The sequence below is a fragment of the Podarcis muralis genome, chromosome 10, assembly GCF_964188315.1.
Source record: "Podarcis muralis chromosome 10, rPodMur119.hap1.1, whole genome shotgun sequence".
NCBI lineage: Eukaryota > Metazoa > Chordata > Lepidosauria > Squamata > Lacertidae > Podarcis > Podarcis muralis.
The window spans coordinates 45,969,334-45,982,095 of record NC_135664.1 but is presented as its reverse complement, the minus strand read 5'-3'; the positions used below and the strand labels follow the sequence as shown (position 1 = coordinate 45,982,095).

The following is a 12,762-nucleotide window of genomic DNA, read 5'->3' as shown; positions in this document are numbered from 1 at the left end:
TCTGTAACTATCGCCGGAGGTCTGAGCATGCGCAGTGGCGATCGTTAACCGGCAGCCTTCGCGACAAGTGCAGACGTCACGTGAAAGCAGAGCCGGCTCGGAGGCGAGGGCGGTGCTGCTTAATTTGCATATCCCATCATACATTGCGCGGAAGGCCATAGATGATAAATTTTAAATACTTTTATTAATGTTTTTGTTTTGAACCCGATTATTAAACTGGCCTTGTCACCTTGGAAATCTAGTGCTTACTCAAGGGATTACTTTGGACAGGTCCGTTAGGTATTCGCCCTCACCTGCGAGGCTGTTGACTGATCTCCGGTAGAGGCGCCCGAAGGTCTTTCAGTATACTCTGGTTTCTCTTCAGATCGCATAAATCTTTCGCCTTTTACTAAAGATTTCCGTGGAGAGGAACATTTATGAGTTTGTAACTAATTTTTTGAGGCTCTGTTTCGGCAGAGCTGTCTTATTCGGTTTCAAAAAGTAGAATGAGCTATTTCTGCGTTGAGTGGGTGTTTGCTGTTGTCCTTCTAATTTAATATTATTTATTTTTGTGTTCTTGAGGCTGTAAGATGGGTGACAGATCTGTGGTTTTTCTATTCCGTAGGAAAGTGCGGGGTTAGACGTGAGATGTGTTTCCGTTGGTGTACCACTTGGAGAAGGGCTATTATAAGCAGTTTGGGGGTTTCTTTACTGCTTTCTGGGATGCGGGTGGCGCTGTGGGTTAAACCACAGAGCCTAGGACTTGCTGATCAGAAGGTCCCTGCCAACCTGGCAGTTCGAAAGCACGTCAAAGTGCAAGTAGATAAATAGGTACTGCTCCGGCGGGAAGGTAAACTGCTTTTCTGTGCGCTGCTCTGGTTCGCCAGAAGCGGCTTAGTCATGCTGGCCACATGACCCGGAAGCTGTACGCCGGCTCCCTTAGCCAATAAAGCGAGATGAGCGCTGCAACCCTAGAGTCGGTCACGACTGGACCTAATGGTCAGGGGTCCTTTACCCTTACTGCTTTCTACATTGCTCTTCCTTTTGGGGTTCTGTCTGAGTTGCATGATCTTAAAAGATATGAATTATGTTACTTCTCATCTCCATGTTAACACTATGTTTAACCCTACTCTAAAATCTAAAAATAAATAGTATATCACTTAAACAACAATGGGATGACCATGTATTTATTAATCAAAAGCACCCAGCAACACTCACATTTCTGTTCTTAAATTTCCTGAGCAAATTAATTATTCCCAGTGTTGTAGCACATTTGTCTTGCTTCTGTTATTATGGATAGAGTCCCTGGTCAAGGCAGTTCAAGACATGTGAATCCCAAGATGGCACAATGTACAAACACAAAATGTCATGGTACTCCAGTGTTTGTTAGAGTTGATGTTTGTTATGGTTATAGTATGTTTGCCTTGTAAGTGATCAATAGTGGAAAAATAATTTAAAAACAAAAGCACAAAGCAAACAGTAGATTATTCCCAAAATCTGAACATTCATGTTTAATACCATATACTTAAATAATCATATGACTATAATAATTGGTTGCAGGCATGTATCTGGGTGTATGGTAAGTCTCATGGAACTCAATAGGACTTCCTTCTGAGTAGACTAACATAGAATCGTCCTGTAAAGGTGTTCTTGGATCATTCTCCCAGTATCTTCCTTTGCATCTTTCACCACATCTCAGTATTTTTTATAATATCCAGTTTTGGTAATGTTTGTCACAGGGGTTTATGTAATACGTGAATTGAAAGTAATATTGGTGTGGGAAATGAGTGTAATATTGGTGGTAGAATCAATTATTAATATTAGTTTTACTCATGATGTACATAGCTTGGGTCATGGAATAACATGCAGACTATAACACAATAACATTTTGTGATGCAAGTAATGCACAGCGTTACTAGAACCCTTGTTTTTTCCTCCCTTTTTTAAATTAACAAACAATAAGAAATAGTATTTCTATTTATATATATTTTTTTTCATTCTGATGGTAACACATGTAAAATGTTGGAATCCTATTTCATAAACATTTGCCTTTTTTCAGAAACTGAAAAAGAGAAATAAAGAAATATTGATTCCACTCCGCCACTTCCTTTTTACTGCCTTATCTACTGGTGTTTTAAGACAGTATCTGGTGGACTGGGTCGCTTTTTAATAGGGTGGGGGGCTGCAGGACCATTTTCACTAGAAACAATAGAAGGAAACACTTGTTCAACCCAGTTTCCTATATCAGACTTTGTGGTTGAAGGGAAGCGTATGAAAGAGCAGTGAGAGAAGCCAGCTACTTGGCTGTACAATCCAAAAGCAGCTCCAAGACAGCTTAGCAAGAAGCAACACAGCAGGTAAGGGATCTCAGGGCTCAAATTGATGAGGATGCAGGAGCCGCACAACAGGGAGCAGCACGTGAGAATGATAAAAGCCTGAATCCAGTTTGTGCCCCTAAAGAGATACTGTACTTGTTTTAGCAAAGGGGTTTCCTTATCATAGAGTATAAAATTTAAGTGGGTTTTGGGGTGTTTTGCAGGCTAGTGGCAGTGAGGATTGTTGAAGGCTATGTAGCATAGCAAAAATGGGAAGAAGTATCCAGATTTAATTGTGAAACCAATATGTATGTTCCAAATAGGTACAACCATCCCCTGATGAATGAGAGACTCTGATTGTAGAATGCAGTGAATAGACTGTTTTTACTTTGAAGGATCTCAGGTCTTTACATTGGCACACTTGCCTTGCATTTCCCAGCAATTGAGACCACAGTATTAGTGTTGTAACCCACACTGAAGTGTGGGTGAGAAAGAAATAACAGTAGTGAGTTTTCCTCCCAGAAAGTGCATGATGCTGTATTTGAATTATTTTCAGGTTGACATTTGATGATGGTGTGTGCACAAGAACCATCTGCCCAAAGGATATGCGTACCGTGTATTGTGGTTGTGCAAATGTCATTAGCATGTATTGATTAATGTTCATTACATCACTAATGAAAAATGACCCAGGTCTCTCCATTCATAATGGGCCGTTTTGTATTTATGTTATTTTTATGTATTTTATGACAGGACACTCTCATCATAATTTCTTTTACGGGTTTCTAATCTCACTTAAAATATATTATGAAACATGAACAATTGAATCACTCTGAAAAATGGTTGCTACCCCCTTCCAATGACTGAATACAAATCTAGAACTATGTAAAAGCATAACCTGGCTATCGCTTTGCTACAATTAATCAAAATTCACCATTTTTGTTAATTCACATGCTTGCTGGACTGAATCAATCTTCCTAGTATTCCTAATAGTGGTGTCTGGTGCCCATTGGAACAGATAGGGTGGAAGGCATAAAGACAGATAGGTAGAGCCAGAGCCAATGGCAGAACCAACTAATTCTCATTTTGCCCCCATCCTCCAGCCTGTTGAGTTCTGCAAGAGGCCACACTGAGACTGAGGAAGAGGAGGAAACTGCCTCCTTCTGGTCTGGATGTAAGAAAGAAGGCTGGCAGGCAGGAGCTGGCTGAGGGCAGACTAAGGTTGGTGGGGCAGTGACCCATTTGCCATAATAGACCAACCTCCACTGATTCCTAACAGTGCAGCCCTATGCACAGTAACCTGAAAGCAAGTCACGGTGTGAGCTTACTCACTCGTAAATGCATGGAGGATTTCAAGACCAGAACTGCCACTGATGTGAGTTTCATCTGCAGAAATCCCTATCCCGGTTCTGAGAGCTTAACTAGCATGGATGAGCATTAATTAAGTGGAAATTAGGTACTGACTGCTGCTTCTTGATCAAAGTTAGTGCTAATGTGGTACAGAGAATTAAAAGCTATTTGCTTTTCCATCACTGAAAAGCCCCTTAACCTGTGGCTCTCAATCTGAACCTGTGGCTCTCAGTCTGAAGTTGGACTCCAACTAGGTCCTCCAACTAGCTCAGCAACCTCACAAGGGCCACCAGTTCTCTTCTAGAAAATGTGCATTTCCGTATAAAACCGCCTAATGGGCATCCCTGCTGTTGTCATTATGTAGACAGGGGATGTGGCTGTTTCATGTATTGTAGAGTCAGATAGCAAATATAGCATGTTAGGACAGGAGAATCTTGGGCAATTTATACATCAATCATAGAGCATGCCTGGGGACTTTCCCGGTTCTTCTCCCTATAGTTTTTCCATGTGTGGATTTATATTTTACTCACATCCATAAAATCACAATTTCCATATGGTTTTATTTGAGTGGAACAGTATGTTTCAGTTGTGTTTTATTTATGCATATTGGCTGCCTTTGGAAGGCTTTGCCCTGAAATCTAGCATAGACAAAGGTATTTTAAAACTGAGTAAGAACCACTTATCTGATGCAGAATGTCACATCCCAAAAATCGCCATTTTAATTTATAAGCTAGAGCAAGTTTCTACTCTGCTCTCTCAAATAAATCTATTTGTCAGGGCAAAAAACAAACCCCCAACTTCCTGTGTTTCTTGGCCACATGGACTGAAGTCACAGAGCCCATTCATCGCATGCCCATGTAGAGAATAGTAGCTTATGCTCAAATTGCCACAACACTCATCAGAGATAATTTAAAAGCAGACACTTTTCAAATACCACCAGAGGGAGGGAAATCAAGGGCAAAGAGGTCTTATGCCAGTGTTTCCTGCTTTCCAGATTGCTGAATCAGTATATTTTTAGCTGTCAATTATACCCCTGACTGAAACAAAAGGAGGAAGCCCCAACACCCTCACAGTTTGCTTCCAGAGAGGCCAGTTAACTGCTTTCTAGAGGGGTATCTGTGCTACTAAGCTGTTTTAAGCACAGTAAGAGTATTTTGCAGCCTTTTAGAGACTAATAAATGCATTATGGCATCAGCTTTTGGTGGAGAGTCTTCTCCAACCTCGTGCCACAGGCGGATTTAGGGGAGGAGCGCGGCCGGTTCGCCTGCACTAGGTACCCAGCTGAGAGGGCACCACAACAATGATGTAGAACAGAGGCGGGGAGCTGTGTGGATTTAGGTGTCACACAGGGCACTGCTGAAATTTGGAAGCCCCAAATCTGCCTCTGCTGCTTGTGCCCTGCATATGGTTTGGACTATGGACACATCCACTTGCTAGAAGATTCTGTCCTGCACATGCATGGAAATGTTCTGCAGCATCCACACATTGTATCAAAATAGCAGCCCGCACTTTCCCCCTTAATTCAGATGTCCCTGCTGTTGCTGGGTTGTTGTTTTTAACTTACTGGACACTGGACAGGATTAAGCCAAGAAGACCTAGGACTGTGGTAAGAGGGAATTGGAGAGTATGTCAGTTAGTGCTAATGTGGTAGGGGAGAGCCACGGAAGGCCAAGTGACTCTTGCTCTCCCTTGCCTTGAAAAGCTTGGTGGTTCCACAAGCGATTGCCAGCAAAGAGACAGCAAGGATGATGGCTAGAGAGAAACCAGGGGAAAGTGTGATGATCAGTCTGAGTCTGCCTGAAGGCCTATCCAAGTGACAGTGTCAACTGCAGAGAAATCTCATTGTTCCACTATAAAAGCTTTTATGGGTTGTGAAGGGGTGAAGAGATTTGCTCCTTTCTTGTCCCATCTGTCTAGGACACTGGAAGTTAACATGTATTGTATTACAACTCCCATCAGGCCCTGCCAGTATGGTCAATGATCAGGGATGATGGGAGTTGTAGTCTGCTCCGCCCCTGCCCCCCCAAACAACCCCACACAATCTGGAGGGCACCACATTGACCACCCCTGGTCTAGGGCTCAGACAATTGCCAGAACAGCACAAGGAAGTCTATTTTAACCTTAAGTATGAAGACTGAACAGCATTAAGGTGACTTCACACATCTTTGCCAAAGCCCCTTAGTGCCCAGCAATGTAAGCTTTTGAGCTGGGGAGACGTGGTGGGATGCATATATAATTCTGACACATCTGCATCATGCAATTGATCAGAAAAGGCTCTGGCTGAGCAGAGCTGCATCCCAGACTACCTGCTGGTTTCTGAAGTGTATTTAATTATTTCAGCCTGCTTTAAATTACAGCATTATGGCTCAGCGCTGGTGTGTGGCCTTTACTCTGTCACTACTGTGGATCACTGCCAGCCCAGAGCTCCTGGACCGTTCCCAGTGCCCCATCGGTTGCAGCTGCTCTTTCACAGACTGGTTTATTCGGTGCTCCAATGCCAGCCTCTCTTCTCTGCCCGCTGGCATCCCACAAGCCACAGTGGAGCTTGATCTGCAGTTCAATCAACTTGGCAGCCTGCTGGCAGCCTCTTTCCCAGATTTGCCTGAGCTCACCACACTTTTCCTTGGGAGCAACCAAGTGCGCCGGATTGAAGCAGGAACCTTTCTCGGTGTGAAGAATTTATACCACCTCCACTTGGACAACAATCTCCTCGAAGAGATCCCAGAAGGGGCATTTGAAAACCTGACCAATCTAGTCTTTCTGCACCTGGAGCACAATCGGATTGCTTACCTTTCACCAGGTATTTATAGATGGGTGTGATAGATAAGGTAGTGATTATCCCTCTCACTTTCATTCCCAACAGTTTTAGGGTATGAATTGTAGGGAAAGGATGCATTTGGGATGAATGAGTGGACACATAAGACTTAGATATATACCAGCAGCTGACCAATTTAGAAGCTGAGCACAAAGCTGATGTGGAGTAACTTCACTGAAATTGGCTAGTTCAAGCGCGCTATGAATTACCATATGACGCCCCTTATTTTGGGGGACTCAGATTTAAGAAAATGGGGGGAGATGGCATCGTGTATAAGACGCCCCCTAATTTTTGACATTTTAAAGGAAAAAACCCTAGTCTTATACAGCACATGGAAAAATATGGTATTTCAGCATAAATTCAATATGGATCTATTCAGTTGAGGCAAACATCTCCTTTCAACAGCAATAAAGTAGGCCCATGGTATTACTGCTACTGATAATGAATTGCTCATTTTTGTATGTGTAATAGGCCAGATTCTGGTGGCCTATAGCCTATTCTGGTGCCCTTCCTGTTGCCTTTTGTATTCCTTATGGCACAAAAGAAGAGTATTATTTTCCTCTTGGTGTGGAAGAAGGGAGAGAGCTCTTGACATTCTCTGCAAATTTTATAAAATTAAATTCTAACACAAACAAGGATGAAGTCCTGTAATTTTGGACTCAGCCCTTAATGGTTACCTTCTTTAGTTTGTTGCTTCAAAATGCATTTGGGGTTCTTGCTGCTCATTCTGCTGAGTTGGGCCCTGGATTGGGCTCATTCTGCTGAGTTGGGCCTGAAAGTCCTGTGCTGATGACACCACTGAGCACAAGACCACATTCAGTGCCACAATATTGCAGGAGGGACCAAGAGGTTAAATCTGAATATCTCTAGAGATTACACACACACACACACACACACACACACACACACACACACACCCACACACACCGTAAACCAGAATATTAGCAAACTAGTGCAACTTGCCCATGAGGAAAGACAAGTTAACCTGGCATCATCCCGAGGTGTCAGGTGGGGGGAGACTTGGGAACAAACTAGATATCATCAGACACAAATGTGCACCATGAAAAGCAGAAACAGGCCAGTAATATTCCTTTTATTTATTAATTAAAATAGTTATATGCTGCATCTCAAGTCACAGTTCTGCAAGGACCAAATGGTTGGCTAGTTTCTGTTGTGCCATGTTCAAATCCCACTGCTAGCACCATGTGATGTCTGGTTCTCAAAAGTTCTGTCAAACACACTCCCATATAGGCCTCCCATATAGCAACAGCTTTATTCATTAATCTGAGCACAAGCAAGTATAAACACACACCCAGAGAAGGAACCCTAGACCTAAGCACTTGGTTGCTTAAGCACTTTTCACCTGTGCTGGAAAGCAGTTCACAGATGTGCCCTGCACATCATTACCACCCTGGGGAGGGCAGAAGTGGGATGGAGTTATTAGCTCTCAGCTCAAGGCAGCTCTTACTTCCACTGTCTCTTTTGCCTAGGTGCATTCTCCTCTCTGAAGCGACTGAGTCTGCTAGACCTGAGTCACAACCTGTTGACTGAACTTTCAGACCAGGCCCTTGGTGGTCTCCAGCAACTACGCAAACTTCACCTCAGTGCTAACCTTATTGCCAACATGTCAGCCAGAGCTCTCCCGGGCAACATGCGCATCCTCTACCTCGACTGGAACAGGCTGAAAAGTGTGCCGCTTGCCGTCCGCAACTCTGCCACTCTCTCCAGCCTTTATCTCAGTGGCAACCCAATCCAGGAGCTGACATCTCTCGCCTTTGGGAGGAAGCTCAGCTCTCTGAGGCAGCTGTTCTTAGAAAACCTGTGCCTGGAGAACATTACCAGCTCAACGTTCAAACGGCTACGCAGACTCGAGGTCTTGAGCCTGAGGAACAATAGTTTGGAGTCGCTGTCGCCTCTGTCGTCACTGAAGTATCTCTCGACTTTGTATCTGACTGGGAACAAGTGGCGCTGTGACTGCAACTTAATCTGGCTTCGCACCTGGCAGAAGCAAGTGGTAAGAAAAGATCGCAGCCCAGTGGAATGCAGTTCCCCGGAAGCCCTTCAGGGACAACAACTGGCAAATGTAGAGGTAACGAACAATCTGAATCACACTGACAGACCCCAGAAACACCTTGCAAATAGAACTGTCGAAGAAAGAGGGGTGGGAACAGACACCCTTCTCCATCTGCCATCCAGGGTAGCAAGGGACATTATTACAGTTCAAGGGCAAAATTTTAGCCACCTGAGGGCACTGATCCTTGATTACGGTACTTTGTATAACAGACAGAGATAGTCTAAAGCTGGGCCACAAGACAATTTCCCCAGAGTTGAAAGTGGTAACTTGCTTGGGGTGTGTCCACTAGTCTCTGGCAAACAGGTTTTGTAGGTTTTTATAATGCTTCAAGAATATGCAAAGCCTGTTAGCTAGAGGCAGACAACAATGGGGCAGAATAAATGAGTGTGTACATCACAGGCAATGTTGTCATCCAACCACATTCATTTCTCTTTAAGCATTCTCTGCAGCAAAATGGGTCACTGAAGGAAGTAGTGGCAATGCTAAATTCAACTCTGAAGTCATAAGAGCTTTCTTAGGAAGCTGTAACATTCTGTACGTTGCACTTAGTTGTCATGTACTAAAACGAAGAGCCTTCATTTAGACATTATAAAGGAGAGGGCAAGTGTGACACACATTATAGTTGATACTGGAAGATGACTTCTCTCTTGCCTTCTTTTCCCCTCCAGTTACAGAAATTGACTTGTCCGCCTTTTCAGACTGATTCAGCCACCACCAGCTCCTCTACAAATGCCATGCCTGCGATAGCTACTCTACCCGGTGAACGACTTTTGCTACAAGCTGCTATGACCCTTCCAATCACTGTTTTCACTACTTTTGTTACCAGTAGGATGTTCTCTGTCGCAGGAACAACTACACAAAATAATCCCACTTCAAGACCAACCACTCATGAGACCCATTACATGCTGGAGAAATATGACCCTTGCCTCTCTGACCATATTAGTAGCATTCACACAAGAACCAAAGACCACACTGCCCTGGTGGTTACTTGGTCTTTCTCTGGGGATCATGACCAGTTTGAAGTGCGCTACACGTCTTCTGTGGATCAGCACATACTGCGAGTGATTGGACCTTTAACTGAGATTGAACTTCACCATCTGCAACCAGGGACCGATTACAGGGTTTGCGTTATTCCCCAGAACGAGAACCTCCTGGAGTGTGTGGCTCCTACAGCCCAGCAATGTGCTACAGGGCGCACTGAAGCCCAAGTTCCAGCTCAGCACAACTTAGCTCTGGGAATTGGCATCACCACCGCACTTTTAGCACTGATGGCCCTGGCTCTCTTTGCCTTCTACAAGTGGCGGATCCGACCCTTCCAGTTCCAGCGCTACTATGATGAAGATGGGCTGCTTTCCCAACGCCAAGGCACTGCCCAGTCCAAGCTGACCACAGAGCCAGTCTATGAGAACTTAGAAGAGGACAACCAGCATGTTTATATGACAGCTGCCAGCCAATGGCCTCAAGAGAAGATAGACTGCACTCCTGTTGTCCCATCCAGATTTTCATCCACACCAGCCTATGCAAGCCTCTGATATTTACAGGATATTAGTTATTTGTTAAAATGACCAGGTGTCGTGAATGGCATCCAAACCCTTCACAGCTGTGGATGAGAACGTTTCTTAAATGACCACAAAGAAATGCTGAATCCGATGGAAGAAATCTTTTCAAGCCCGTCTCCTCCTTTGTGAAGATTTTTTCAAAGAAACGAAGTCAGCTTTTATTAACTTTTACAACAATACCAGGAAAGAAATATTATTTGGGTATTCATGTTAGCGTAAACTAGTGGCTTTGTTGGCTGAACCTGAAAGGGGATCCATCTATATCACTTATTATGCAAGAGATTCCTATTTTTCTGAAGACCAGAGGAGGGAAAGCACACAAAGATGCCATCATAGCTGCTGTCTGACTTTCTGGGATATGCTCCACACAACTGCCATCTTTAGAAATTTTTCATATATATTAATGAAATAGTATTTGTGAAGAAACCCCTGCCTATAGTTCATGACACAATTGCTCTTTTGATAATCAACAGTGCATGGATAGATGTTATTCGCTTTATTTTTTAATGATTCAAGCTTGGCTTCAAGGTAATGTGTTTTAAAATAAATAACCTGGACAACAAAATTCGAACTAAAAAGTAATTAAAAATGGCGGTATTGTTGAATTTTATGAAGGGTTGCTTATTTCCATTTCTGCACTGTCCAATGAGTCAAATCTCTGCTTCTAACAATCCAAACACAATCACTTTCTTTACTCAAGGTATAAGACAAAATATGAACAGAATGATTCCGAGGAGAGTCAATACTGATTTTTCTTATACTGAACCAAACCTATTTTAATTGAGAGCGTTTATGCTTAGAAATATTACTAGCAGTTTTCTTGCAGGCCACCAGAATCAGTCATTTCAATGAGAAACATCAGTGACTAATGGGGAAGGCTCACTCATGGTGATCCAACAACCAATGAAATATCCCCAATTAGGAATATATGTCACGGTCCACACAATATAATAACCTAAATTTCTGAGAAACAGCAAAAATAGTGACATTGCTTTATACCTGGTGCTGGCCTAGAGCTGGAAGAATTGCTCCCCCAAAGCTCATAGGACAGTGCAGTAAAAAAGTTAGCGTCAATATTTTCTGTTACCCCATGAGAGGTGGTCCTCTGACAAACAGTTCAATTTAAGCCATTTAGTGAGTCCAAAGCCCTGAATTTGGAAACAGAAGTTTCAGCTAAACAAAATGCAGAAAAGCTGAGGGAAGACTAACCTCAGAGAAAGGGGAATGGGGGAAAACAACAAAGTATTTACACTGGGAAAGGCAGAGTTCACTTTGGAAAAAAGAGAGCTTAAAAACACACAGCCCCCTCAAAAAAACCACAAACACGTTTTTTTAAAAAAGCACATGGCAGACTTCCTCAAAGCTTTAGGTAGCAGTAGGTGGCCAGACATCCTGGTGTCAAAAGAGGCAGAATGTTTTGTCCGCAAGTCCCGTTGTCTTTATCTGCTCTCCATCTCAAGCACTCTGACGGCAGTCCTATAAGGTGAGGGAAACAGCTTCCTGTGTATTACAGCTGGTGGAGGGTTTGTAAGAGCAAGTGGCGGGCAAAGGAACAGGAATCCAAAGCATGATTGGGTCTGCAAAGATAAAATGGAAATAGGAGAAGGGATCAATGTTAATGAACTTGTACTCGGAACAACAGATATTCTCAAAAGGGACAAAGAGTTCAGTTACGTAGCCCTGGAATCTGCCACAGGCAGCTGCAATCACTAGGTGCTTTAAAAAATACTCAAGATTTCCCACAATGCAACAGTCAGATACACTTGTATGTGTCCCATGTACATGTAGGCCCCATGGTCTAAAACGGGAGGCGGGGGCTAACTGGCTGCCCAGATGTTGTTGGACTCCCAGCATCCTATGGTCCATGCAGGATGATGGGAGATGCAGCCCAACAACATCTGGAAGGTCACAGGTTAGGCACCCCTGGCCTATCAGGATTATTCTGGTGTAACTATGGAGTACAGAGCAAAGTGTACCGCAGGAAAATGGGGTTGTGGGGCAGAAACAGGATTCAATCTGTAGCAAGAGTGAGGCGTGGAACAAAGAAGTTCTGCACTGACAGAAGTCTATCCAGGACAATTCTCTCTCTCTCTCTCTCTCTCTCTCTCTCTCTCACACACACACACACACACACACACACACACCCTATCTATCTATCTATCTATCTCTATCTATCTCTCTCTCTCTCTCTCTCTCTCTCTCTCTCTCTCTCTTCATTTCCCATTGTTTAATATGACTTCAATTCTGCCACAATGTGGTCGACCACTAGGTGGTGCTGCAACAGCATGGGGGTACCGGTAATTGCCAAGAAAAGGACAGTACAACTTTATTGAATATTTGTATTACTGCTCACACTGGGGCATGGTCTGAGACCGTCTGACTGCCAATACCCGCTTGCATGATCTTATGAGGTTCAATGGAAGACAAAAGAGCAACATGGATACAACTGTACTGTTCATATGGGTGAGAACAGAAACTAAAGTCTCTTGGGGTCAGATGAAGCAAACGCCAAGCATCAATGAAATTAAAGCCTTGTAGCACTTTGGCAAAAGGCCTTGGCTTGCATTTTCATTTTAGAAGGTGTGGAACCCCTTCTATCCATGTGAACATCACAAATCCTATTTAAATCACCATCTAACATTATTGCACCTTCTTGAAAAGACATCAGTTTAG

At 43.5% G+C, this 12,762-nt stretch overlaps 2 protein-coding genes and 1 non-coding gene across 5 annotated transcripts in view; 2 read left to right on the top strand and 1 right to left on the bottom strand.

The window, feature by feature from the left end:
* The first annotated feature begins 344 nt into the window (after positions 1-344).
* LOC114606069 (U5 spliceosomal RNA) lies at positions 345-460 on the top strand. The gene has a single exon (XR_003708765.2). It is a non-coding gene; the product is annotated as a U5 spliceosomal RNA (small nuclear RNA).
* Positions 461-2,149: 1,689 nt separating this feature from the next.
* LOC114605763 (leucine-rich repeat transmembrane protein FLRT3-like) lies at positions 2,150-10,699 on the top strand. 2 transcript variants are annotated; one of them, XM_028747330.2, is made up of 4 exons: positions 2,150-2,336; positions 5,982-6,441; positions 7,947-8,545; positions 9,199-10,699. In XM_028747330.2, exons 2-4 carry the CDS (start codon positions 6,003-6,005, stop codon positions 10,060-10,062), a joined length of 1,902 nt encoding a protein of 633 aa, XP_028603163.2. In that variant the 5' UTR covers positions 2,150-2,336; positions 5,982-6,002; the 3' UTR covers positions 10,063-10,699. The 2 variants fall into 2 exon arrangements, with proteins under 2 accessions (XP_028603163.2, XP_028603162.2); XM_028747329.2 differs by having other exon boundaries at positions 2,151-2,336; positions 5,999-6,441.
* RANGAP1 (Ran GTPase activating protein 1) overlaps positions 10,571-12,762 on the bottom strand; it is a 21,909-nt gene continuing 19,717 nt past the window's right edge. For both annotated transcript variants that reach the window (XM_028747333.2, XM_077934934.1), the window contains exon 16: positions 10,571-11,666. In XM_028747333.2, the coding sequence (XP_028603166.1) occupies positions 11,597-11,666 (70 nt within the window). In that variant the 3' untranslated portion in view covers positions 10,571-11,596. The remainder of the gene's footprint in view (positions 11,667-12,762) is intronic.